This window comes from Aspergillus undulatus, assembly GCF_047715775.1.
Source record: "Aspergillus undulatus strain CBS 261.88 unplaced genomic scaffold BDV17scaffold_31, whole genome shotgun sequence".
NCBI lineage: Eukaryota > Fungi > Ascomycota > Eurotiomycetes > Eurotiales > Aspergillaceae > Aspergillus > Aspergillus undulatus.
In genome coordinates this window covers 23,553-44,812 of record NW_027396635.1, presented here as the reverse complement: position 1 = coordinate 44,812, position 21,260 = coordinate 23,553, and the positions used below count along the sequence as shown (strand labels likewise).

The 21,260-nt window shown below is 48.7% G+C and overlaps 12 protein-coding genes across 12 annotated transcripts; 7 read left to right on the top strand and 5 right to left on the bottom strand.

Annotated features, from left to right (window-relative positions):
- Positions 1-175: 175 nt before the first annotated feature.
- BDV17DRAFT_299039 (PLAC8 family protein) lies at positions 176-611 on the bottom strand (the record flags this gene model as incomplete). The annotated part of the gene is made up of 2 exons (XM_073763809.1): positions 176-412; positions 462-611. 2 exons carry the CDS (start codon positions 609-611, stop codon positions 176-178), a joined length of 387 nt encoding a protein of 128 aa, XP_073614558.1.
- Positions 612-726: 115 nt separating this feature from the next.
- Positions 727-1,116, bottom strand: BDV17DRAFT_299038 (uncharacterized protein; the record flags this gene model as incomplete). Its single annotated transcript, XM_073763808.1, has 1 exon — positions 727-1,116. The coding sequence occupies one exon, from the start codon at positions 1,114-1,116 to the stop codon at positions 727-729; it is 390 nt and encodes a 129-aa protein (XP_073614557.1).
- Positions 1,117-1,510: 394 nt separating this feature from the next.
- BDV17DRAFT_265642 (uncharacterized protein) lies at positions 1,511-2,029 on the top strand. Its single transcript, XM_073758180.1, has 2 exons — positions 1,511-1,631; positions 1,682-2,029. The coding sequence occupies exons 1-2, from the start codon at positions 1,620-1,622 to the stop codon at positions 1,928-1,930; spliced, it is 261 nt and encodes an 86-aa protein (XP_073614556.1). The 5' UTR covers positions 1,511-1,619; the 3' UTR covers positions 1,931-2,029.
- Positions 2,030-3,071: 1,042 nt separating this feature from the next.
- On the bottom strand, positions 3,072-6,421 carry BDV17DRAFT_265640 (patatin-like phospholipase family protein). Its single transcript, XM_073758179.1, has 6 exons — positions 5,662-6,421; positions 5,048-5,611; positions 4,601-4,999; positions 4,496-4,547; positions 4,413-4,439; positions 3,072-4,332 (listed from the first exon to the last, which is right to left on the bottom strand). The coding sequence occupies exons 1-6, from the start codon at positions 6,311-6,313 to the stop codon at positions 3,390-3,392; spliced, it is 2,637 nt and encodes an 878-aa protein (XP_073614555.1). The 5' UTR covers positions 6,314-6,421; the 3' UTR covers positions 3,072-3,389.
- Positions 6,422-6,955: 534 nt separating this feature from the next.
- BDV17DRAFT_292225 (uncharacterized protein) lies at positions 6,956-8,638 on the top strand (the record flags this gene model as incomplete). The annotated part of the gene is made up of 2 exons (XM_073762325.1): positions 6,956-7,255; positions 7,994-8,638. The coding sequence occupies 2 exons, from the start codon at positions 6,956-6,958 to the stop codon at positions 8,636-8,638; spliced, it is 945 nt and encodes a 314-aa protein (XP_073614554.1).
- A 360-nt stretch (positions 8,639-8,998) lies between these two features.
- On the bottom strand, positions 8,999-9,751 carry BDV17DRAFT_299032 (uncharacterized protein; the record flags this gene model as incomplete). Its single annotated transcript, XM_073763807.1, has 2 exons — positions 8,999-9,290; positions 9,342-9,751. The coding sequence occupies 2 exons, from the start codon at positions 9,749-9,751 to the stop codon at positions 9,047-9,049; spliced, it is 654 nt and encodes a 217-aa protein (XP_073614553.1). The 3' UTR covers positions 8,999-9,046.
- Positions 9,752-9,930: 179 nt separating this feature from the next.
- On the bottom strand, positions 9,931-10,808 carry BDV17DRAFT_292223 (uncharacterized protein; the record flags this gene model as incomplete). The annotated part of the gene is made up of 3 exons (XM_073762324.1): positions 9,931-10,017; positions 10,067-10,354; positions 10,401-10,808. 3 exons carry the CDS (start codon positions 10,806-10,808, stop codon positions 9,931-9,933), a joined length of 783 nt encoding a protein of 260 aa, XP_073614552.1.
- A 346-nt stretch (positions 10,809-11,154) lies between these two features.
- Positions 11,155-12,124, top strand: BDV17DRAFT_292222 (uncharacterized protein; the record flags this gene model as incomplete). The annotated part of the gene is made up of 4 exons (XM_073762323.1): positions 11,155-11,604; positions 11,653-11,755; positions 11,803-11,993; positions 12,041-12,124. 4 exons carry the CDS (start codon positions 11,155-11,157, stop codon positions 12,122-12,124), a joined length of 828 nt encoding a protein of 275 aa, XP_073614551.1.
- Positions 12,125-13,166: 1,042 nt separating this feature from the next.
- On the top strand, positions 13,167-14,590 carry BDV17DRAFT_299030 (uncharacterized protein; the record flags this gene model as incomplete). Its single annotated transcript, XM_073763806.1, has 1 exon — positions 13,167-14,590. The coding sequence occupies exon 1, from the start codon at positions 13,175-13,177 to the stop codon at positions 14,588-14,590; it is 1,416 nt and encodes a 471-aa protein (XP_073614550.1). The 5' UTR covers positions 13,167-13,174.
- Positions 14,591-16,534: 1,944 nt separating this feature from the next.
- On the top strand, positions 16,535-18,192 carry BDV17DRAFT_292220 (ankyrin repeat domain-containing protein; the record flags this gene model as incomplete). Its single annotated transcript, XM_073762322.1, has 2 exons — positions 16,535-16,561; positions 16,612-18,192. 2 exons carry the CDS (start codon positions 16,535-16,537, stop codon positions 18,190-18,192), a joined length of 1,608 nt encoding a protein of 535 aa, XP_073614549.1.
- Positions 18,193-18,549: 357 nt separating this feature from the next.
- Positions 18,550-20,444, top strand: BDV17DRAFT_299027 (ferric reductase family protein; the record flags this gene model as incomplete). The annotated part of the gene is made up of 4 exons (XM_073763805.1): positions 18,550-19,077; positions 19,125-20,021; positions 20,076-20,265; positions 20,323-20,444. Exons 1-4 carry the CDS (start codon positions 18,592-18,594, stop codon positions 20,442-20,444), a joined length of 1,695 nt encoding a protein of 564 aa, XP_073614548.1. The 5' UTR covers positions 18,550-18,591.
- A 91-nt stretch (positions 20,445-20,535) lies between these two features.
- Positions 20,536-20,810, top strand: BDV17DRAFT_116445 (uncharacterized protein). Its single transcript, XM_073753938.1, has one exon. It carries the CDS (start codon positions 20,583-20,585, stop codon positions 20,733-20,735), a length of 153 nt encoding a protein of 50 aa, XP_073614547.1. The 5' UTR covers positions 20,536-20,582; the 3' UTR covers positions 20,736-20,810.
- Positions 20,811-21,260: the final 450 nt, after the last annotated feature.

Genomic DNA, 21,260 nt, shown 5'->3' with positions numbered 1-21,260 from the left:
CACCGGAGGCCAAGTGCATAATAATACGGTAATCCTGATTCGAATTATGTGAACATATAACACCTGACGAGTTTTGCTAGACTTGGAACAGAGGTACGGAGTAGACATTTATATGATCCGCGTGATTTGCTACACTAACTCAATACTGTAACCACATACCCCCACCTTGGCTCTCTCACCTAGCTTTATAAACCATACTGACTGGCTGCTGGTATCCGTCTTGCTCGGCGTGTTCTCTGGCCTTGGTTTCATGGTCTAGCTGACTCAGAACACAACAAGAGCAGCACAGGGCAGCCATAAAGTCCCCACACGAGTTTCCGTTCAACCCAAAATGTTTCCGGAAGGCACGGCGCCGTAGACAAAGGGGTACACACGGCATACCAAGGCAGCAGCAACCTGTGTAAAGGCAGCACTAGAAGGATTAGCCGTATTTCATTAAAGTAGAAGTATTGATGACGCACGTCTTGCCCACAACTCTTCACTTCCTCGTTCCGAAATCGAGCTCCAACTCGATTGAAGAGACAACATGGAAGGAACATTGCGCTAAGACAAGTCCCAGCTGGAGAAAAGCAATCGCACAATCCTTGATCCCATGAGTTACTTGTAGCCATTGCGAAGAATCACAGGTTATATGCTGCTCCCAGGTAGTTGGGATCATGAAGTCTTATATATACTTCGTATTGTCTAGCTAGCGGTAACAAAGCCGGGTCATTAATACAAATCAATTCAGATCATTCCTCCATCATTACCCTCGCCGACACTGACACCCCACAGGCCAAGGTAGCGCTGCTCGGCCTCCTGAAGGCGGATATTCAGATCACCCAGTGCGTCCTCTATCTTGTGGAAAATGATATACATTTCCTCTTGGAAACGGAAGAATGATCGCATCGACTCCGCCTTCCAAGCAAGCTCGGCTTTTAAATAGCTAGTCTCGTATGCGAGATCTTCAAGATGGCTCCTTGTGTTTCTTGGACTAGGTGATTTGTGTTGCTGAAGACGAGAAGGAAGCCTTTCGAGGTTGGAAGACGTGCCTCCATGACATAGAACCTGATGATCTTGAGGAGTAATTTCTTCCGGAATTGAGTAAAGGGAGGAGGAGGCAGACACTCGATTCATGGTGTCAGGTTTTCAGTTTGTAAGGTATTGAGCTGGTGAACGAAGAGGAATTCCCTGGCCAGTCTTTAATATCGATTTCCTGCCTGTCCTCAAGTAGAATGGTTGTAATTTTGCGACTAGCGTGCGGGTCAGATTCTGTTGAAGCGCCTTACAATATTATTTACGAGTTACAAGCTAGTAAGCTTGCGTACTCTCCCTAGCCCTAACTTTTTTTTTTTTTTGACCGAACGTTTTTTCACTGGTTATAAAACCAGGGAACTCTGTAAGAATCAGATGATTTCTGTTATAGATTTCGGAAGCGTTGTCACAGCCGTTATAAAACCAGCCCATGACCTTGTCACCATACCGCAGGGGGTTCTATAAGAGGGGCCTGCCTCATGATTGTGAGGGTATTACTGAATAAGCCTTGACTATCATTCTTCATTATCTTTGGCCCAAATACTCAAAATACTCAAGACTGCGGAGTACTACTATACTATATCCCAAGATGGGGAAGTTTTTGAATGTACAGATGCGTGAGTAGTTTTCTGGGAATATAAGTTCTACTCATGCTAATAATGAACAGCATGGAGCAAGGGCGCCAAAAAAAGAACAAAAAAAGAGCCAGCTCTCGGTTCAAAGCCAGGCAAACAGCCCGAGTCAAAGCAGCAGGAAAAACCAGCTTCTGTATTTGGTACCTTGTCCAGTAATTGGTTTACTCTTGGTAGTACATACGGAGGGCCGAAATCGCCTACATTTGGATCACCCGGCAAGCCCAGCACACGGTCTTGAAGAAGAAAGTGAGGGATTCGCCAACTTGTATAGTGATTTCTGAAGTCGGTCTGGTTTCCGCCCTACTGCCAAGAAATCATAAAGTTATTATTTAGCCAATCAAAGGTCATTATAGATAAATTGAATTCCTTCTTGCCTCTTATCCTACAAAGGTTTCTCATAGTAACACGCTGAGGGTTTACTTGAAATAACTCATGTGATGATGTATATATCTAAAAACAAATTAAGAAGTAAAACGGGTGCCAGACTGCGCAGCAACCAATGAGCGCGCTCCCCACGCACACCCACTACCCCGCATGATAACAAGAGTTGTTCGTCTCCCTTGCTCTAATGAAGAGTAAACTGGAGTTCACAGATCGCAAGTTCTACCCGGAACGTGCTCACCTTCGAGAGAGCTGCTGATGAAACGCCGTTGGTCATAGCATGACGGCGTGTATTGAACTCGGAGTAATGATATTTAACCGCTAACCTACGCCCAGACTGGTGCGGCTTGAAATTCAAGAAAAACAAAAGAAAATGTTATTTCGAAACAGGTTTAGCCGACGATTATGATCAGAAACTAGTAATCTTACGCGGCAAGGATCAAGAGGTCAAGAGATTCGAGTGCTCCAGGGCTGCAGGTGCCCAGCCCGATCTGGAGTCCGCCCGCTCGGCGGGCGAGTCTAGACTCTTTCTTTCCCTGTTCAAATTAGGCGTGGGGTACGCGGATCGGTAGCCAGGGCCAATTGATGCTGGACTTGTCAGCCGACCAATGTTATCGCCCAATACTACGTAGTACAGAGATCAATATCTGTACCTCTCTCTCCGCCAGTAAGAAACATTGAACAGGCGTACGGTGCTATGCTTTGATTCATTGAATTGACTTTAATTCAGTACTAACGAGATAGTAAGTCCAGAAACATCGTCTTCCATGCCCCAGCGTGACCTGCTAGTTCCCTGCCTCGTGACTACCCTCGCTCGGGTCGGCCTCATGTCTTTCACCCTCTGCGTTACTGAGACGCGACAGCCATTTTTGTAACAAGTCCGAGAGAAATCCTGCTGCTTGGATGATGTTTTTGATGTCTTCTTGAGTTATCCGAGTATCCGTTATATTATGGGTGTGGATTCGGTGAAGAGGCCGGTCCGGGGCTTGCTGTCTCCGATCAGTTTCAGCTGCAGCCAAACGACATGAACACCCGTACCATGTAAGAATCTGGCGGCGGCCAGGACCCACTGGGGAGAGTGTTATACACGTATACACTATCTCGATCGTCTAGAACAATGTATACCTCACAGCCATGGAATATGGCAAGATCATGGGCTGTATTGAATAGTTCGCTCCTCAATTCCGCCAGTGAAGGAGGCATTCGATCAGTGGCCATTGTTGTGAATCGGGGAGCTCTGTCTGCGCGGGACGGGGAGGCGGGGGGAGGAGAAGGGAAGATAATATAACGTTAATCAAATTCCGCCAGCCAGGCAGGCCAAAAAGAAACTAAAAACTCAATTACTATCAATGTGCCCACCTAGCCGAGGCGACAAAGTCTCTTTTTCACTCGCCCGCTATTATCCGACTGCCGTCTCCGGCGCGTTCCTTGGGCCCTCAGATCGTCGCAGGTACTACAGGACTTTGCGCTAGGAAAGCTATGACTTGGTACTCCAAATGATGATCCCAGGTGCTGTGCCGCAATAAGTGACGTCATGGTGGTGGGAAACCCGTTCAGCTTCCAGTTTTTGTTCTTGTTGATGCGGAGGGAAAGGTAAACAGGCTCATCACAATGCCGCAGAAGAAGGAAGACAGGTTTGCAATAGCGCCCACAAGCAGAGCATATATCTTCCACACCACCAAACCGAGCTAGATGCTCGGTACCATTAGCAAAGTCCATTCTCTCCTCACGTAGTCGCTCCAGGGCCTCAACAACCGGTCGAACTCGTCCTTTGCAACGAATCATTCCGTGGCATACCACATAATCGCTACCAGGAATTCTCTCCGGGGTGCTATGAAGTATCATATAGAACCGGGCGACCAGTAGAGCAATGGCAACTTCTCGGGCCATACGGTTGCTGCCAGGCTGGCGGATCACTAGATTGCGGTACTCATCCATTCCATTGGCATTATCGATTGTGCAAGGGATATTGTCCAGCGGGACATCCAGGCGCATAAAATTAGGCCGAACTTCCTCGTCCAGCTCGCTTCTCATTTTCAACCATTTGGAGGCAGTATCCATCTGAGACAAGAAGGCACCAAAACTCCGTTGGAGGAACCCGTCACGGAAGACATGACGAAACTGAGGGGATTGTGTCTGAGCGCTTACATTCCCTGTCCCAAACGAGATCAATCGCGCAACTCCAGGCCGTGACGACCAAATGCGGCGGCAAATGCGCCTGGCAATATCGGCCGCGAAATTATCTTTCAGTCCACCGTCCTGGAAGGATCCTCTTGGGCCAAGGTTTGCGGTGGCAAAGAAACTATAAAAATCCAGGAAGCCTCGGTAAGTTCATGACCTTCCTCTTGTGGGAGCTGGGATATCAGATCGGCAGGCACTTACAATGGAGCTGCCGCTGTAGCACGTGCACTGTACTAAGTCAGTTGTATCCCCATTACCTTATAATGCTAGAGCGATGGACTTACACCTCCCAGAACAATGGCTCCTGGTCGCGTTCTCCTCGAAAAACATGATATTCTGTGACAAACACCCGCGTTAATAAAAGAAACTCGAGGAGATGGTATACTGACCATGTTGATGACCTGCAAACCAGTCCACCACGTTGAAGTTGCCAAAGACGAAGGATTTTGTCTCCTTCGCGATATTGGTCGCGATCACCGCAAATTTAGAATTAGAGTGGGACCGGGAGCTGTCCGGGACAGGCCCAAAAATGGGAATGTCGTCGCGGAATGCCTCCCGGAGACTTTCCTCGAACACCTTGCTGTCATAGCAGCTGTCATGGAAGAACCAGGAAAGCAGCTGGAAGACCCCCCCGAACACTGACCGTGGCCCGAAGATAAACCGGAAGACCCGCGATGGCGTGGATTCCCGTCGTTCATAGAAGATCCTACGCGCGAGACGTTCAAACGTGAGAGAGCATGTCACGGCGTCCCACTCCATTCCACTCAATCCCAGTGTGATTAAACCACCTAGTTGATCTCAGCATACATCAGGCTTGGAGCTTCTGAGCAACATACCAGAACTCGTGCCCACAGTCAGGTCGACAAGCTCGCGCAGCTTGCATTCTGGCCCAAGGTTCTCCTGGATCAGGATCAGATACTCTAATGGGATGACCCCACGTACGCCACCGCCGTCAACCGCTAAGACACTAGGATTCATAGTGGGGGGAAGAACATTGATGACTAGGTTCTCGCGGGATAAGCAAACGATGCACATTGAGATCGTGAATTGATACTCAGCGTCGCTTGCAGGTTCTCCAAAGATCTGCGCGCAATTGTCGCATATTGCATGGTGGCAATTCTGACAGTGTTGCGCACTATTGACCAGACAGTAAAGACAAACGGTATGTGATTGGATACGGCCTAGGTCATGGCTCAGTTGGAGGAGAGATTCCTTTCGAAACTCCACGGCAGTTTGACTGCGGCAATGAGAGGAATGGAACCCGCGGGCGAATTCCTGCTTGACAAGCGCAACGGCGCCGGTGGCTTTGCCACCGTTTACGCGCCAGGATTCACTAGCGTGGAAGGCATTTGTGATTGGCGTGTAGTAGATCGCAGAGAACACGGATCGAGGTTCTAGCTCTAGGGTAGGATCAGCTGGTAGCCTGAGAGGAAGCTGGCGATGTACGTACTCATCATGCCTGGAACGTAGTGGTCCATGACCAGGGCGGATGCCACTGCTTTGATCAGATTTCCCGTGGCACATCCTGCTCTCATACCCGCCTCTAGAAAATGAGCCACATTCTGTGATAGTCCGGCAGAGGCTGGTCGATTTTGTCTAGTAGCTTTCGCAAAACTGAAGTTAGATTCAACCCCCAACATGAGCGAGTTTAGAGCACAGGTGTAGAGGCCCTGTAAATGTTGGGCGTTAAAGCAAAACAAATGGGCGCGGCGAACTGCTTGCATCGCATCCTGCTGATCCCTAACAGCAGCACGAAGACGGTCAAACCGGATTGGTTGGGGAAGCGTGGGGTCAAGGTGTATCAGATTAACCGAAGAGTACGGATTACAGGACCGCAAGGGATCTGACTCGTTCAAAATCCTATAGAATTGCGCAATCTCTCGTTCCGTGATGTGTGGGCCCTCTAGATCCTTGGTTTCCATCACCACAATGACTTTCGGCCTGACTGCGAGTGGCAAGCCGGATGTCGATCCTCCAATGGCGCAACCCACTAGGAACTGCGCGATTGGCGTAAGGCTAGGAAAGTCGGCGGCAAAGATACACACTAGATTTGCGAATGGGAAGATCAGGCGGGAATAAAGAGCTCGCAGTGTTGGTTTCATCGATCCGCAGGGGATGAGCCGATCGCCGGACTGGATTTCAAGCGGCCGGCCCCCACCATTCTGACTCAACGTACCGTCGGCGAACAGGATTGGCTCATCAGTCTCGGCAGACATGGTCTCACAACGCAAGCCAAGTCCTGAGCGGGGACGAGTTCTTTGAATGTTATTGTGGGGAAAGATCGCCTGCAGCGCCGCATTTTTTGCTTTTGCGCCGAGGAAGATCGATAAAACCGGGTATTGCTGCTCCGGCCGCGGGAGCTCCGAAATAATATGGGCCAGCCGTCCATGGTCCCGCACGAGCGCTTGTCCCTGGCTGAGACTTACTTCAAGCCAGCTTGTATCCCCTTTCGGATGCATTCTACTTAGTGATCCGTAACTGAGGGTGTCTGAGATTTGTGAGAGGAATGTTCATCATTTATCCTCCATGTTAAATGAAGGACCTAGATCAATGTTTCATGAAAGATTTGTAATTGCTGAGAGCCGAAACTGACTCCATTGGCTGGCCTCCCGAGTGAGCATGAGACATCATGAGACATCCAACACAGTATCCAACCGCTGATTGGTTACCAATTGGCTGGGTCCTAGTAAATGCAGTGTAGGCTTATTACGCGCGACACTGGGATATAAAGACACAGGCTGCCTATGGTGCCGGAAATCAACCTACCGTCATTGTATACCATGCAAGCGTTTGACGATAGTTATAACTACTTTGAAGGCGGAGCCGCATTCCCCCTGAATTACCCACAGCCTGAGGTATTCGCCCAGAGCCAGAGTCTTACCTACACCCAGGACCAGGTTCTTCCCTACACCTTCAACAATAACCCTGGCCAACCGGGATTACAAACCAATGTGTCGTCACAGGTGCCCCATGCCGGCCAAACCGTTGATAGTGGTATCCAAGGGAAAAACCCGCCGTCAGGCGAAGATGGCGAATCTACTGCTGTCAGTTCGGGGGGTGAAGATGGGGAAAGAATATAGTAAATGCTCTGCTTCTTTGGCGCTGAAATTGACTAAAAGAAACAGCGCGCTTTCCATCCACGAAATCGAGAGGCTCAGAGAGCAACAGCGACTCCGCTCTAAGAATCGGAGGAGCAGGCGGAATAGGAGGAGGGGGCTTGATGATGCCAGGCTGAGTCGGTTAGAGAACGAAATTCGTGAAGTCAGACAGGAATGCAATGCCATGGCAGAGGACTTGGAGAGCACAAATAAACACTTTCAGGTCCTTCTTCTTCGCCTGGGCAGACGATCCCAGCTGGTGTTCCCTTTGACAAGACCCGAGACAGATACAGAGGCCCAGGAGGAGGCCGTTTAGTGCAATGCACTGTGTTTCTTACGTTTTACAAGACTTGGGTGGAGCCGAGGCTGTCTGATGCATTGTATTGTGTTTGTTACGTGTGACACTCGACTCGGCGTCTACTAGTATTAAAGTAAAACCTTGTATTTAACAAGGGAGGCGAGCGGGGCCTCCGAGGGCGTAATTTTACGTATGGAACCACGATCTGCACAGGAGCAACTGAAAGATAAAAGACAAACATACAACTATCGCAGAAATCCTCAGTTAGTACGGGCCTGAGCCTGAATCTAACAACGATGGCGTCTCAGCCAGAACAGTTTCCAGAAGTACGCGCCCCAGTATATCGCACCTTGCTTCCCACACTGCTCAGAGCTGATGCTATGCAGACTGCCTCCTTTGAGTGGGGTTATAACGCCAATAATGTTATCCAGGAGCTTGTGGATAGTGACCGTATCGCTCAGGAGTATCATGCTCACCTGGAACTTCGGCTGAGAGAAGAACATGCAAACCTGGAGCAAGAGCGTCAGCGGTCAGCACAGCTAGAGTTACAGGTATCTGATCTGCAGTGGTCCCGCAACCAGATGGAACAAGTCGTTGCGCGTGCTGTTGCGGACGCTGGAGAGCTTCGAAAGCAGCTGGGAGATCTAAGAAGAAAATCCGACAGCGCGGAGTGCCGAATTATCTCCCTATCCTCCCTCAGTGACTCTTTACTGAAGATATTGTTTCATTTCGCCACTCCAAGGGCCGCGCCGCAGGACCAATCGGTTCACAGTTCCTGGCTGGATACGGAGCTTTGCCGGCAGCAAGACATTATACGAGGACTGGAGCAGTCCAATCGGCAACATGCAGACCTTATCCAGTCCCTGAGGAACGATCTGGACGCGACTGAATGGGTTGGTTCTCATTGCGGTTCGGGATACTGTGGCGCTGGTGTTGACCTTTTTGGATCATCTTCCCCAGAGACTGTGGTCGGCGGTGGTGAGGATGAATTCCAGGAAAATGGTCAGCCGACCTGGTCTATCATGGGCTAATGATCCCTTTTTGATTTGTTGAAAATACACTCTTTATTTATCAAGACATCTCTTCTATGTAGAGTGTCGGAGAGCTCTCCAGGTCCGAGTCACAAGCCACTGGCTAGTGTCCTATCGCTGCCTGAGGCCTCTAATTTAGTATAATTGACTGCCTGAGGCAACAGCAAAGCGCGCAGCTGGCTTGAGCCTCACTGACATGACGATCTGGCCCCACGCAAGCTACAGGGTATTCCAATTCGCCAAGACCTTGGCAAAAAAAAAAAAAAAAAACAAACGATTTCACGTAGCTATCGAATTGAATCTTCTCCCTTCAAAACTCGCCTTGCACATTGTGCCCCTCCGTATCAGTGCCACCCTAGAGTATGCACAGCTGCACCGGTTTCGCGATTGGCTGTATAATACCTAGCTCTAAGCTTGTGAGCCCACAGGGTATACCTGTCGGATACCAGCTTCAGTCTCTCTTTCATGTTCCTCTTGGACAATTCTAAGCTTCCAAAACTTGTAAAGTGCCGTGAGCACCATAGAAGCAGCAGCGAGTGTCCCACTCGAGACAACGGTAAGGACAGCCATGATAGACCAGTAACCGTCCTTCGCCGTATATATATTGATGATAGTTGTCAAGAGCCCGGCAGCTGTATTGAGAAGGGTTGGTCTGTAGTATTCTTAGCTCGTGTCTTCGATCAATTTAACAAGCAGAACTAACATAAAAAGTCGATTGATAAGCCACAGATAGTTGTGTCTCCATTTGTGGAACAAGAGGCCCATGGTTCCAGCTCCGACGCCCAGGAATGTCCACGCGATACCTACCAAGGGAGGGTTTTGGATTGTCTTGAGAACAGCGCTCCCAACATTGTCTTGAGCTGCCTTGTCCTGCAGAGAATCGGAGTTCTGAAGACTGGTGAAAGTTCCCGGAATCACAAGATATCCAGCCAGGAGAGTCCAGCCAGCAAATCCGGCTAGCGCGTTATATCCCCAGTGGATGTCTTGCAGTTCTAGAAGCATGCGAACGTACTCTGTCTCCACAGTCAGAGTTGTGTTGCTTCGGGACGGTGTGGACAAGGAGGGAGCAGCGCCAGCATCCGCGACCCCTGCCTTGGGCTCTGTGGCAGCCATCTCTAACGTTTCTAACAATGAAGGCACTCTGCAAAAGAAGCTTGCTGGGGCTAAAGGCTTTTTTATGTATCCGAGGTCTGGTCATTCTGAAACAACTATTCTGAAACAAAGATGTCACCCTTTCATAACTTAAGCCAATCAGTACTAGTGCCCGAAACAAAGCTCTCCCCGCTAATGAACTAGTTGTCATGGCTCTGGATGATCGAACACAGAATATTGGCCGGTCGCAGGCACCAAAGGCCGGCGCTGATGCTCAAAAACGGGTGCTGAGTTGCAGTGAGCTCTGAACATCAACAAAACATCCTGGACGCTTACATTGAGTAGTTCATCTATAGTTGCCGTGGGTGGTGCGTTGGTGAAATCAGTTGCAAGCATCGAGATGATTCCTTGAGCCTCAGAGTTGCGATGTGCCAGCAGCTTGCGCGCAAGATTACAGACTCCTTGGATGTCCTTGGTTCGCCTTTGGCTATTTGGCGTTGCCAGCATACTCTCTCCGATATTTGCTATCTTGACACTGCCATCCTCCATAATATGGATATCATGGGCCAGATTGCCGTGGGTGATTCCAAGCGATTGATGGATGTATTGCACGCCTTTGAGCACCTGGGCAAATCAGTGGATCGCCGCTCCAATAGAATATAAAGCATACCTCACGGCATAATGTAGCGACCTCAATTTCTCCCAGCTGGAATACGGGCGACATATTGTGTATCTTGGCTAGCGAGATCCCCCATTTCTCATACACAAAGAAGGCAAGCCCATCCGCAATGAAGACCTCTCTCAGGTTGATTAGGTTCGGGTGAGTGGTTGGCTTGAGTCTGCCTAGCAGCTCCTTCCCGGTCACAGCTTGTTTCCGCACGTATCCAACAGGCAGATCCTCCGTAAACTCGATAGCACTGACGTCACTCCACATTGGCTCAAGGCCAACAAAAAAGCGCTGCATTGGAGACGTGAACGGATTGCAGAACTTGACAAACGGTGTGCTGGGACGCGGGTCCTTGGCCTCACGGGGTGAAGACATTGTAATCGGCGAGTCGAGCTCGCGCTTGGCGCTCATTGTGCAAGCCGAACTCTGTCTTGCAGTTGAAATGCCTGGTTGCCAGAGTACTTAAATCAAGTACCTAGTTACCTGGCTTCGTGGAGAAAAATTACAAGCTACTGACCCTGCGCTTGGAAGCTTACAATACAACTGTCCTTGCCGCTGGAAGTTGATAGTTTATAATACAAGCGGGGAATTTCCCAAAAGAAAAAAGAAAAAGAAAAAAAGGTCGTAACTTTATAGACTGCAAAATTACGGTATTCTGAACGCAGAGCTGACTGGGCGCATTCATAAGTATACTCCAACTCCAATGGCCTGCTTCTGTCATCCCCATCCTTCCATGACTGGATTATTGGACCTCACGATGTCTGATATTGACGAGCTTTTTGAAAATAGGTCCCTCTCTCCAGCGCCTAAAAATGAGGAGATCACCCCCTCCGAGGCAGCACCCATCGCGGAGGAAAGGAAGTCATTCCCGCTTGCCTTGAGAAGGCGCAAATTCCCTCCGACGAGCAAAAAGCTTTACTTTCCAATTATCCCCAGTGCTGGGGGGCAAAACTGTCTCCCTCTCGCTAGCATTGGATTGGCTCCTGTTTCATTCTTCAAGACTCTCCCCCGTGACGCATTGCGAGCTCCGGTTAATCAGGTGGTTCAGACCTCTCACGAGAATGTCGTGAATCTCCAAGAACTGTACCTGTCGCCCCATTCCGTTACTCTTGCGTATGACTGCTGGGGGATCTCGCTGCTAGAGGTGTGCCGAGTTGCTAAGATCTTCGCCGATGATGAAAGTACTGTGGCTACCATATGCAAGGAGGTATAAATTGTTACCTTTCGGTAATGGATCAGACTAATATCAATTAAGGTTCTCCATGGACTCAAATATCTTCACGAGGAAGTTGGCATTGTACATGGAAGCATTTCTTGTGGAACTGTTATCCTTACAGACACTGGACGGGTTAAGATTGGTATGGAAGCACATGCTCATGGGTGGAGGATACTGACAGTTTCACAGCGGATATTGGAGATAGTATGATATCCGGTCGTGAATGCAGTGACAGGTCTCAGGATTATCAAGCCGTCTGCCAGATTTCTGCGTCTCTACTTGATCTCAGCTCTGCGACCAGACCACAAAGTTCTCTACGGCTTGCGGCCGAAGATTTTGCTAGGGCACCACTTGGGACTAGTCTCGGCGAATTGCTCGATGTAAGTACTACTACCCTCTGTCTCTCACGTTGCTGATAGCATTGTAGCACCCTTTTCTCCGTGCAAGCGTGAAGACCTGCACTTTACAGCCTTTGCCTATTCTCTTAAAGGTACTGCAGCATTCCAGATAGCGCTGTGGCTAGATGAATTGAATTATGCGGGTCTGCCCTATGCGTGTTCTTTTGAATAGTTCCGCAACAAGTAGGCATTAAACAAATCGGAAGTGATCGAGACTACTGCACCCCCGCATGCACGGTCCACGTGCCTGCATGCCGTGTAGATCTGCCAAGCAGTGTGGATCCACCATGCAGAGTAGATCCGCAATGCAGTGTAGATCCACCGTCGAAGATGTCAGTAAGCAGGTATTAGCGGTTTTCTGTGGCACAAACACTTCCCGCGGCTCTAGGCCCTAGACGCGGGAACAATGTTCACATCGTTGGCTACTCCATTGAGGGTTGTCTGTACTGTGCGTCTGTCGCTGGGGTAGGAAAGCTCTCTGTCACTGGCTCAATATTTGCTTCTGATGCCGACCTTGCGATCGGTATTTTTACCTGCTACCTGACAATTAGCATAATAGTGAAGAGAGTGGTTTGTCCCAGTCCAAAGGGTATTAAGACATATGTGGGTACCAGTTCCCTTTTGCCACTGCTGGAGTTCTTGTACAGTATAGTCTCTTTATTACCAACGTAATAATCTATTTATGGCTCAAGGGTCTAGCCGTCTCTCGAAAATAGCGTGTACTTAATGTAATGCTCAATGCTAGTGTAATTTACAATGTCTGTACTGAGGTGCAACCTATTAATGTTTCAAGAGATTATGCGCTTTGGCTCGAAGATATATAGCTTCTATGCGGCCACTTCATCCGTCACTGGAATCGATGGAGATACCAAGGCCACATAGGTATGGCCAAAAACAGGAAAAAACAGGCCAAACAGGCCAAAGAGACCAGGCGTCGAGCACGGCGAGATGAGGAGGAGAGCAGCGATTCGGATTCTCAAGAAGAGGAGCAGCAGGGAGAGCAGGAGGAAAGGACGGACGATAGAAAGAGAAAGAGGGAAAAAAATCCATACGCCGATCTTGAAGAAAATAAGGAAAAGGGAGATAGAGGAGACAAGAAGATAAAGGACGACAAACCTCCTGATGATAATGTGGCAATGGAAGCCCTTGATTCTGATTTCGCGATGACTGAAGACGAGTCCCCAGGCAACGAGCGACGTCGCAACAAAGGGCCCGAAATGAGCAAATGGGCAGATGACAGAATACAGCGCTTCGTCCCGAGACACGCGAAGATGATCAAGGAAACTCTTAACACAGAAACGCCCGACTTCAACAAAATTGAAAAAGCATTTCAAAAACTCAATGACGAGATCCGACGAGCAAACGTTCGGAACAACGTCACAAGAGACCAGAATACTGTACGATCGAATTTCTATCGGTGGAACTTCGGTACATTTGTTGAGACCCAAAACAATGACCTCTACAAAAATAATCCCACGAAGCAATGGGAAGCGTTTGACGCCATGCATAATCTCTTTCGCCAATTCAACCGCGAGAACCATTTCCCCGATGACTGGACCATTCCTTGGTCCCTCGCTGATAAGGTACTTGGCCCGCGACCCTCGGGTATGAAGCAGCCGTCCTATGATGATGATGATGATGCCGATTCTGCGGTTTCATATGTGTCAGACGAGGAGTCCGATACCGAGCATGAAGAAGGTATTAATGCCCTGGAAACAAGAATGAGGAAGGACTTTACGTCACTATCTCATGGAAAGGTCTTATACTGGTGGTCCCTTGGGACAGGCACTCAAATATTTGTTCGGTACGGTTCGAAAAAAACTCCGATCTATCGCGTTCAAGCCGGCTCTTCAATGCCCTGGGATCCACGATCCGTAGAGCAGGTCCTTACCCAAACGCCGGGGACCGCGAAACACATAGACACAATCGACGGAAAGAAGGTGGAGTCTTACCAAAAGTCACGACAGGATGTTCGAGACATCATTGGGGTGGGATGGAAGGTGGAAGGAGATGATGAGGATGGCGGAAGTTCTCTGGCACTTATACAACCTGTAAAGGGGGCCGTTTATCCACATACGCGCGCTATCATCAAGTGGACGTCCGGCAATGTTTCCCTCGAGCGCAGAGGGTTTGTCCGAAGGATTGCTAATGGCGGTACCCTCGCCGGGGATCGGTTGCTCTATACAAAGGCAAAGGAGCTGGAAAGTGCCTACTGGGGATATGATGTTGGGACAGTTGACGAAAAATCGGACGCAGAATCGAGTGAAAGTGATGACTCCTCATCTGATGAGTCTGATCACCGTCAAACACGCTCCCGCCGTGCTAAGAAGCATGAAGAGCGGAAGAAGCGTAAAGAGCGAGGAAAGCATAAAGATCGGGCTCGCTCAAAGAAAAGGGACACCGAAACGGACGAGTCAGAGGACAGTGATATTGAAGTAGAGAAGAGAAAAACTCAAGCGAAATGGCTTGCCAGAAGGAAATCCAAGCCACCCAAGTTTGAACCCGATACTGATGAGGATATTCGCAATCTAGAGAAAAAGCTCAGGCGTATGAAGCTTAAAAAACGGCGCGGAATGTGAGCTTCTGTGCAAGGAACTTGATGTTGCAAAGCCTACCACTTGCAGACTGTTGTTAGTACAAACTAACTGTTTTCACTCCTTGAACTTCCTTTTTCTCCAGACTGTTATGTTGATGTTTTCATTTGTTAGCTATACTATCCACAAAACTTGCCCTTGGGGTGATTCAAGAAAAAAAAAAATTGAAAATTGATTTCTTCTATAGCCCAATGAGAATGGCAATCTTCAGTGGTCATCTTGTCCAGGAGCCCGTGGTCTAACCCTAACCCAACCCTAAACCCTAAAACTATTTTCGACGTTGCTGTGATTCTTTTTCTCTTTGCTCTGCTTCTCGCGCGTCTCGCTCTATTCAAACATGGTCAGGAATCTGCGCTGAATGATAGGAAGCAGGGCATACCTTTAGCTTCTTTAATTTGCCGAACGGTTCTATTATACATCCATTCCAGCTCGGCCTGATAGTCAGCCAGGCTCTGGCTTGGGGCCTTGTCAGCCCTAGATTTGCTGCTGCCGTTGTTGGTACCTTCCATGATGTGGAATATCGGTTATCCGGCTCAGGCTTAGAGTGCCAGCTCTCTATAAGTATATGGTGTTTTATAACATCGAATCTTGTAACTAATTGTATGTAAGTAACAACGCTGCTGGGCAATTTTACAAGTACCTGGGAAATATACTGTGAATCTCCTACGATCTATCTTCTCCCTAACTCTTCTCCATCATGATGAATGGATCCTCCGCACTCTACCAGCCTCCGGGCCTCAACTTTCCCCAGACAACAATCCTTTTTGATGTGACATCAACTCTTCCAGCCAGCGCATCAACAGTTCTAACCTCTATCCTCATGGACACTGCAAGTGCCACCGTCGAGGATACCCTCATTGTTCCCAGCGCTGCTCCAACCCCCGAAAGAACGGACCAAGGAGTTTGCTGTGGAAATAGTACCACTATACATTGCCTACATTACTTATTGCTTTGGATACTTGTGGTTCCATACCTTTTTATTATGGGATACTAAGAGCTAGTATTCATTTACGTGCCTTACTCCTGCTCCCTGACAAGGGAGGCATTATATATTTTGTTCTTCTTTTCACACCACTTCCCATCAACGTTTTGTTTTCTGATTGCACGGGTCGGGGGAAACTTGCGGCGTCCCCGACAAGGAAGAACGAGGGATCTGGCGGTACCCTTATGAGGTCTTCGATGGTGCTAGGGGCGGAGACATGTTCCGCGCTATTCTTGTCGCCCAAAGCGTGCGATCTACCTGGCCGAAGGATCCACTCAACCAGATCGGGGTCCAGAGCTCCGGGGGCAAGTAAAGAACTAGGAATTTCGGCAGTAGCACAGTCAACCATGGGTTCCGAGCTACTGGCGCTAGTGTCGATGAATTGAGCTAAGCATTTGCTTCCAGTCAGCTTCTGACTCTCCTATGGAAAGCCATATGTACCTTGGTCGGGACAATAGAGTTGCAGGCATGTTTCATTCCATACTTGGAAGTTTGACAAAACCTCGGAAGAATTGCGAATTTCTTGAAGAAGGTCATGTACTTCTCGCGGAGGAAGACTAGATAGGATAGTGAAAACTAAGTTTAAGCAAGACTTCACCTGTAGATTCCTTAGCACTCTTCAAGGAAGGGATCTGGCCACCGTGCCTTTTGACGCTTGCTGAACGATTGCAGATAGACCAGGGTTTCTGGATTACTCTCAGTGCAACCATATGTCTCCAGAAATTCAAGGTTTATAGTAAGCATCGTTGGCAGGACTTGAAGTAGAACAAGGGCGGCCCAGGACTGTTTCCTGTCCCTTTTATTGGGTATCCATACTTTACCGCTTGAGTAAGATACAGTAATCGCAAATCAACTAGTAATTATGGCTCTCATTGGTCCAAGACAGAAGTATATCTTACTTAGCCCTCCCCACCAAATGCCTCGATCTCAATTATTCCAACCTCGGAATGATCCTGGCTCTGGATTATAAGAAGGTATGTCACCGCATCTGAGAGTTTTTGATAGCGGACTAATTCAAGTGTAGATGAGACTGCTTGACCTACCAACAGAGGTGTTGCTCTGCATCGCGGACCGGCTGGACCATGCGCAAGATATCAGTAGTCTAGTGCGTGTAGCACGTCGTACACGGTACATATTCCAACATGCATTGCTTCAGTTTGCTGCTCGGCAGCCGAATTGCCATGCTTTACATTATACTGCAAGGTCGAACCAATGTAGCACTGCAAAGTCTCTGCTCCAGTACGGCGCTGATGTCAATACCCTGTTCAAAACATGCACACCTCTGATTGTTGCTGCTGGGCATGGCTCGGAATCCGTCGTGACCTTGCTCCTCGAGCAAGACGGTATCAGCATCAATGCGCGGAACGAGAATGCGGAGACCGCAATATGGTGTGCAGCGTATGCGGGTCACAGACCAATAGTCACAAGACTCCTTCAGTGCGATGGCATACAGATTGATGTTGCAGATACATGGAACAGAATGACGCCTTTCATGGTGGCAGTGGCCCGGACGCATGTGGATGTTGCGGCGGCCCTTGTGGCCACCGGGCAGATCAATGTCAATGCCAGGGACAAGAATCTTCAGACCCCGGTCCATCATGCTATCAAGTCACAGAGCCATGAGGCAATCTCATTGCTTCTTGGCAATAGCGAAGTTGAGGTTGATGCTCAGGACCGCCTTAGGCGTACGCCGCTTTGGTATGCAGTCAAGCATAACAATCTCTTTGCTGCTCACTCTCTCCTGATACGAAGTGCCGATCCAAATCTACAAGACATTGATTGCGTGACTCCATTGGGTATAGCGATTCTCGAAGGTTACATGCCAATGCTGAAGCTATTACTTAAGAAAGAAGTGAATATTTCACCTGCACCGGTCCGCGGGGTACCCAGCCTGTTGTTTGAGTCCCAGCCCCCTGTATGCCTGGCGGTATACAGGGGCAACAAGCAAGCGTTGAGGCTTTTGCTTCAGCGGGGGGCTGACGTCAATACCAGAAACAATCTGGGCTTCTCGCCGATATATATTGCCGCGCAGCAGGCCAATCATCCGATTGTCAGGCTTCTCCTAGATCACGCCTGTCTTGATATAAACATCAGGACGCAAGATACATTGGGCTTTACGGCCTTGCACGAAGCCGCGAAGGAAGGGAATCTCTCGTTAGTCAATCTGTTGCTTACAAAGGACGATATCGATATTAACGCCAGGGATATGGATGGGAGGACGCCGCTCTGGTGGACTACTCGGAATAACCACACATTTATCGCGAAAAGACTCTTAGCAGAGGCCGAAATAGACGTCAACATTGGTAGCGCAGGTGGCTCAACGCCACTCCATCTTGCTGTCGGTCACGCAAATGAGCATATAGTGTTGTGTCTCTTCGCAGACGCTAGACTCGACCCAAATACTTCTACAAGGGATGGGTTGACTGCCCTTGGATGTGCAGCGGCAAATGGCGATAAGCGGATGATGGATCTACTTCTGGCAAGGCCAGACACGCGAGTCAGGCTTGGTTGGTCAAAATCACACTCTCCAGCTAAGCTGGCAGTGGCACAAGGACACTACAGGACACTTCTGCGACTAATCCGCCACTCTTATAAGGCCTTCTAATCTGTGCAACCTTATATTGACATGCTCATGAATATTGTTTGAAGAATGGGGCCCTGTATAGGAGTATTACAGTCTTTGTCGGGCGCGGTGGTCTTCTCTCACAATAAGACCCCCAGTAGGTCTCTTCCTAGTGGTCCTTTGTGAAGTGGGCCCGTCCGCAATGTCTCAGGCTGTCTTGCACAAAGTGGATCCCCGCAGTGTCCTTTTGGACAGAGTGGGTCTTTCCCCAGTATCTCTTTGTAAAGAGTGGATCCTTCCCCAGTGCCAATGTGTCAACTAAATCCTGTCCTTGGTGTAAATCCCTTCCCCACTGGCGCCCCTTATAAGTACTATAGCAAAACCTCCGAATCTCCCACGGCAAAAGATACCTTAAAGCAGTTCTTTATTTACACCTGCAACATGGACGCCCCGCTCATCTATGCGATTGTCGTTGGCGGCATCTTCGTGCTGTTGTTCATGATCAAGACTGCCGTATATCTTGCCAACCGGCCCTACTTGTTTACCGTCCCTCTGCTCCGCCATGTTGCTCTTCCTGTGTTTATCCCACGAGTTGGACCTTTTGGTCCCTGGACTCGTGCTACCACTGTTCTTTATCTGCTCTATATCACAACTAACATCTTTCTTGTTCTTTTGAAGACGGGGGGAACGGCTGGTGTTAGTCGCCGAGCAGGGACACTCGCGCTCATAAACTTGATTCTACCCCTATCAACAATCCACTTGAGCACCTTGGCTGATTTTTTTGGCATCTATTTACGCACGTCTCAAAGAGTTCACCGCGTGACTGGTTGGATGGGTGTCATTTTACTGTGCACCCATGTCATCACGGCCTGGGTTGAAAAGCCTGACTTCCCTATTTCCGAGTCACAGAATCTCTACACTTTGGTTGTGTGTCTTTTATTTCCCCAAGCTCTGTTCAATACTGATCTAGCTAGGGTGCTGGTGCTTTAGGCGCACTAGCGATTCTCTCGCTTCCACTGTTTCGTCACTGGTCATACGAGGTCTTTCTTCGAACACACCACATTCTATCAGGGGTCTTTGTCTACGGCACGTGGCGACACCTCCCTAACAGAACAAGTGGGCCTGGTATCTACCTGACCGTTGCGCTTGGGCTTTTCTCTTTCAGTATTGTTATCCCCCTAATTATGTTCCTCCATGCAAACGGCTTGTTTGCTGGCCGCGGGACCCCAAGGGCGGTCATCTCATTCAAATATTATCGCGGCAAAGACGACAATGGAAATAGCATGATGGTTTTGTCAGGCATCGTGGTCCATTTAGTCCTCCCCCGACCGCTGAAAATAGATCCGGGTCAATACATTAACATCTGGATTCCGGGGGTTGGACTACGCGCATGGATGCAAACGCATCCTTTCATGGTTACATCGTGGTCTGGGAAAAAGCAGGATACTTTGAGTCTTTTGATACAGCCACAGAAAGGTTTGTCCAAAGACTATTTTGGCCATGCAACAGGAGCTTTAGATAGCTCGATCTCATTCCTGGCCTTGTTTACCGGTCCCCACGGAATTAGCGAAGATATTGGCAATTGCGAAACAGCCTTGATTGTTGCTAGTGACTCTGGAGTCGCAGCCGCAATCCCATACATCCAAAAAATGATTTATGGATATAACACATCGACTTCAAGGCTCCGTCGAGTGCATTTAGTGTGGCAGGCGCGGTCCAAGGGTGAGCTCAATTCTTTCTCTGCACCGCTAGCAGCCACTGACAAGGCAGCAAACGCCGTTTTGGCTCAGGATGAACTCAACCAGCTGCTTGAAGATGATACTATACTCAACGAGCCCGTTAAGGATAGGTCAACGACCAAGAAAGGCTACGTTAGTGTCACCGTTTCACCTCAGAAGCTGCCACTAATAGGAATAAACGTATAGATATTCCATTTGTCTGTCTATCTGGAAAGTGGTCTCGAAGGAGGTAAACTACCCTTCGGTGGCCACCAAAGGGCATTTGTCGACCAAGGCGAGCCCGATTATAGAAGCCTAGTATCGCAAGAGGCATCTGGAGAATTGATTGAGAAAACGCCCAATATTCCATACGAACAGGGCCAGCTGCTACTGATGAGTATGTTTTCCTATCAATGGTGTTGTTGAAAACCTGGACTGAACCAAACACCTGCAGTATCTGCAGCAGACCCGATTCGATACGAATTACGAGAAATCATGCGTGGATACATCAGTGAGCGAATCAAGCTTTTGGAAGTGGAGTACCAGCCCTATAATACCACTAGTAGATGGCACTAGGCATAATACCGGTATTTTCGTATAGAGCGAGCCAATTGAATTGATGTATCTAAATTATTTACAGCTAGGAATTATAGTGAGAGAGCTTCTTCATAAGTATGCCGTGCTTCTGACCTCGGAAGTTCCTATGGTCCATTGATGTCTTATAATCTCATAGACATAGGCTTGCAATATGCGTCAGTTTGCAATCAGTATCGAGGTACGTGTTTATATTTAGCGATCATTGTCATCATCCTGCTTCATTTACGAATATATGTTGCAGGAGATTCATTCCAATCAGGATTTACCTGAGAACCAACGTGCTGATGTGAGCCATTCTCGGTCTTGCCTATGGCTGATGCTGATATTTCTATAGCTGGCCCTTCGTATTGGAAAGAGCCTTCAAGCACTAGGAAGGGTAGATACCGCCAAAGTTGTGGATCTGCTGGACAGACTTTTTGAAGTAAGGTATATTCAGTCGTATATTGTATGGAGAGACGGAAAGCCTGTATCTGAACAGTGGTTCCCGGTGTCTCTTACGCCATCTACCCTGGCACAGACATTTACCATCGTCATAACACTCAAGGCAAGTGAAACCTGTCTAAGCAGCAAGCAACATATTGATATTTGGATAGGGACTTTGCCTCGATGAAATAGATCTTGGTCTTATGGCTCCGGACAGTGACACTGTTGGTGAGGTCTGTTCCCGCTGCTTCAAGGCTCTATGATCGGGGTGCTGATTCGTCCAGCTTGCTCGACGCGTTGGGGAGGATCTTGAGATTGTGCGGTCACTGCATCAATCTCAGATAGAGGACGTTTTTCATCAAATTCACCAGA

What these genes read in the sequence shown, in the direction of transcription:
- BDV17DRAFT_265640 (XM_073758179.1), bottom strand. Translation starts at nt 6,313, where the DNA reads ATGAAACCAACACTGCGAGCTCTTTATTCCCGCCTGATCTTCCCATTC. An exon ending in GACTGTGGGCACGAGTTCTG is followed by an intron (nt 5,000 to 5,047) that starts GTATGTTGCTCA and finishes GAGATCAACTAG; the next exon opens with GTGGTTTAATCACACTGGGA. An exon ending in GTTTGCAGGTCATCAACATG is followed by an intron (nt 4,548 to 4,600) that starts GTCAGTATACCA and finishes TGTTTGTCACAG; the next exon opens with AATATCATGTTTTTCGAGGA.
- BDV17DRAFT_116445 (XM_073753938.1), top strand. Translation starts at nt 20,583, where the DNA reads ATGTCTTATAATCTCATAGACATAGGCTTGCAATATGCGTCAGTTTGC.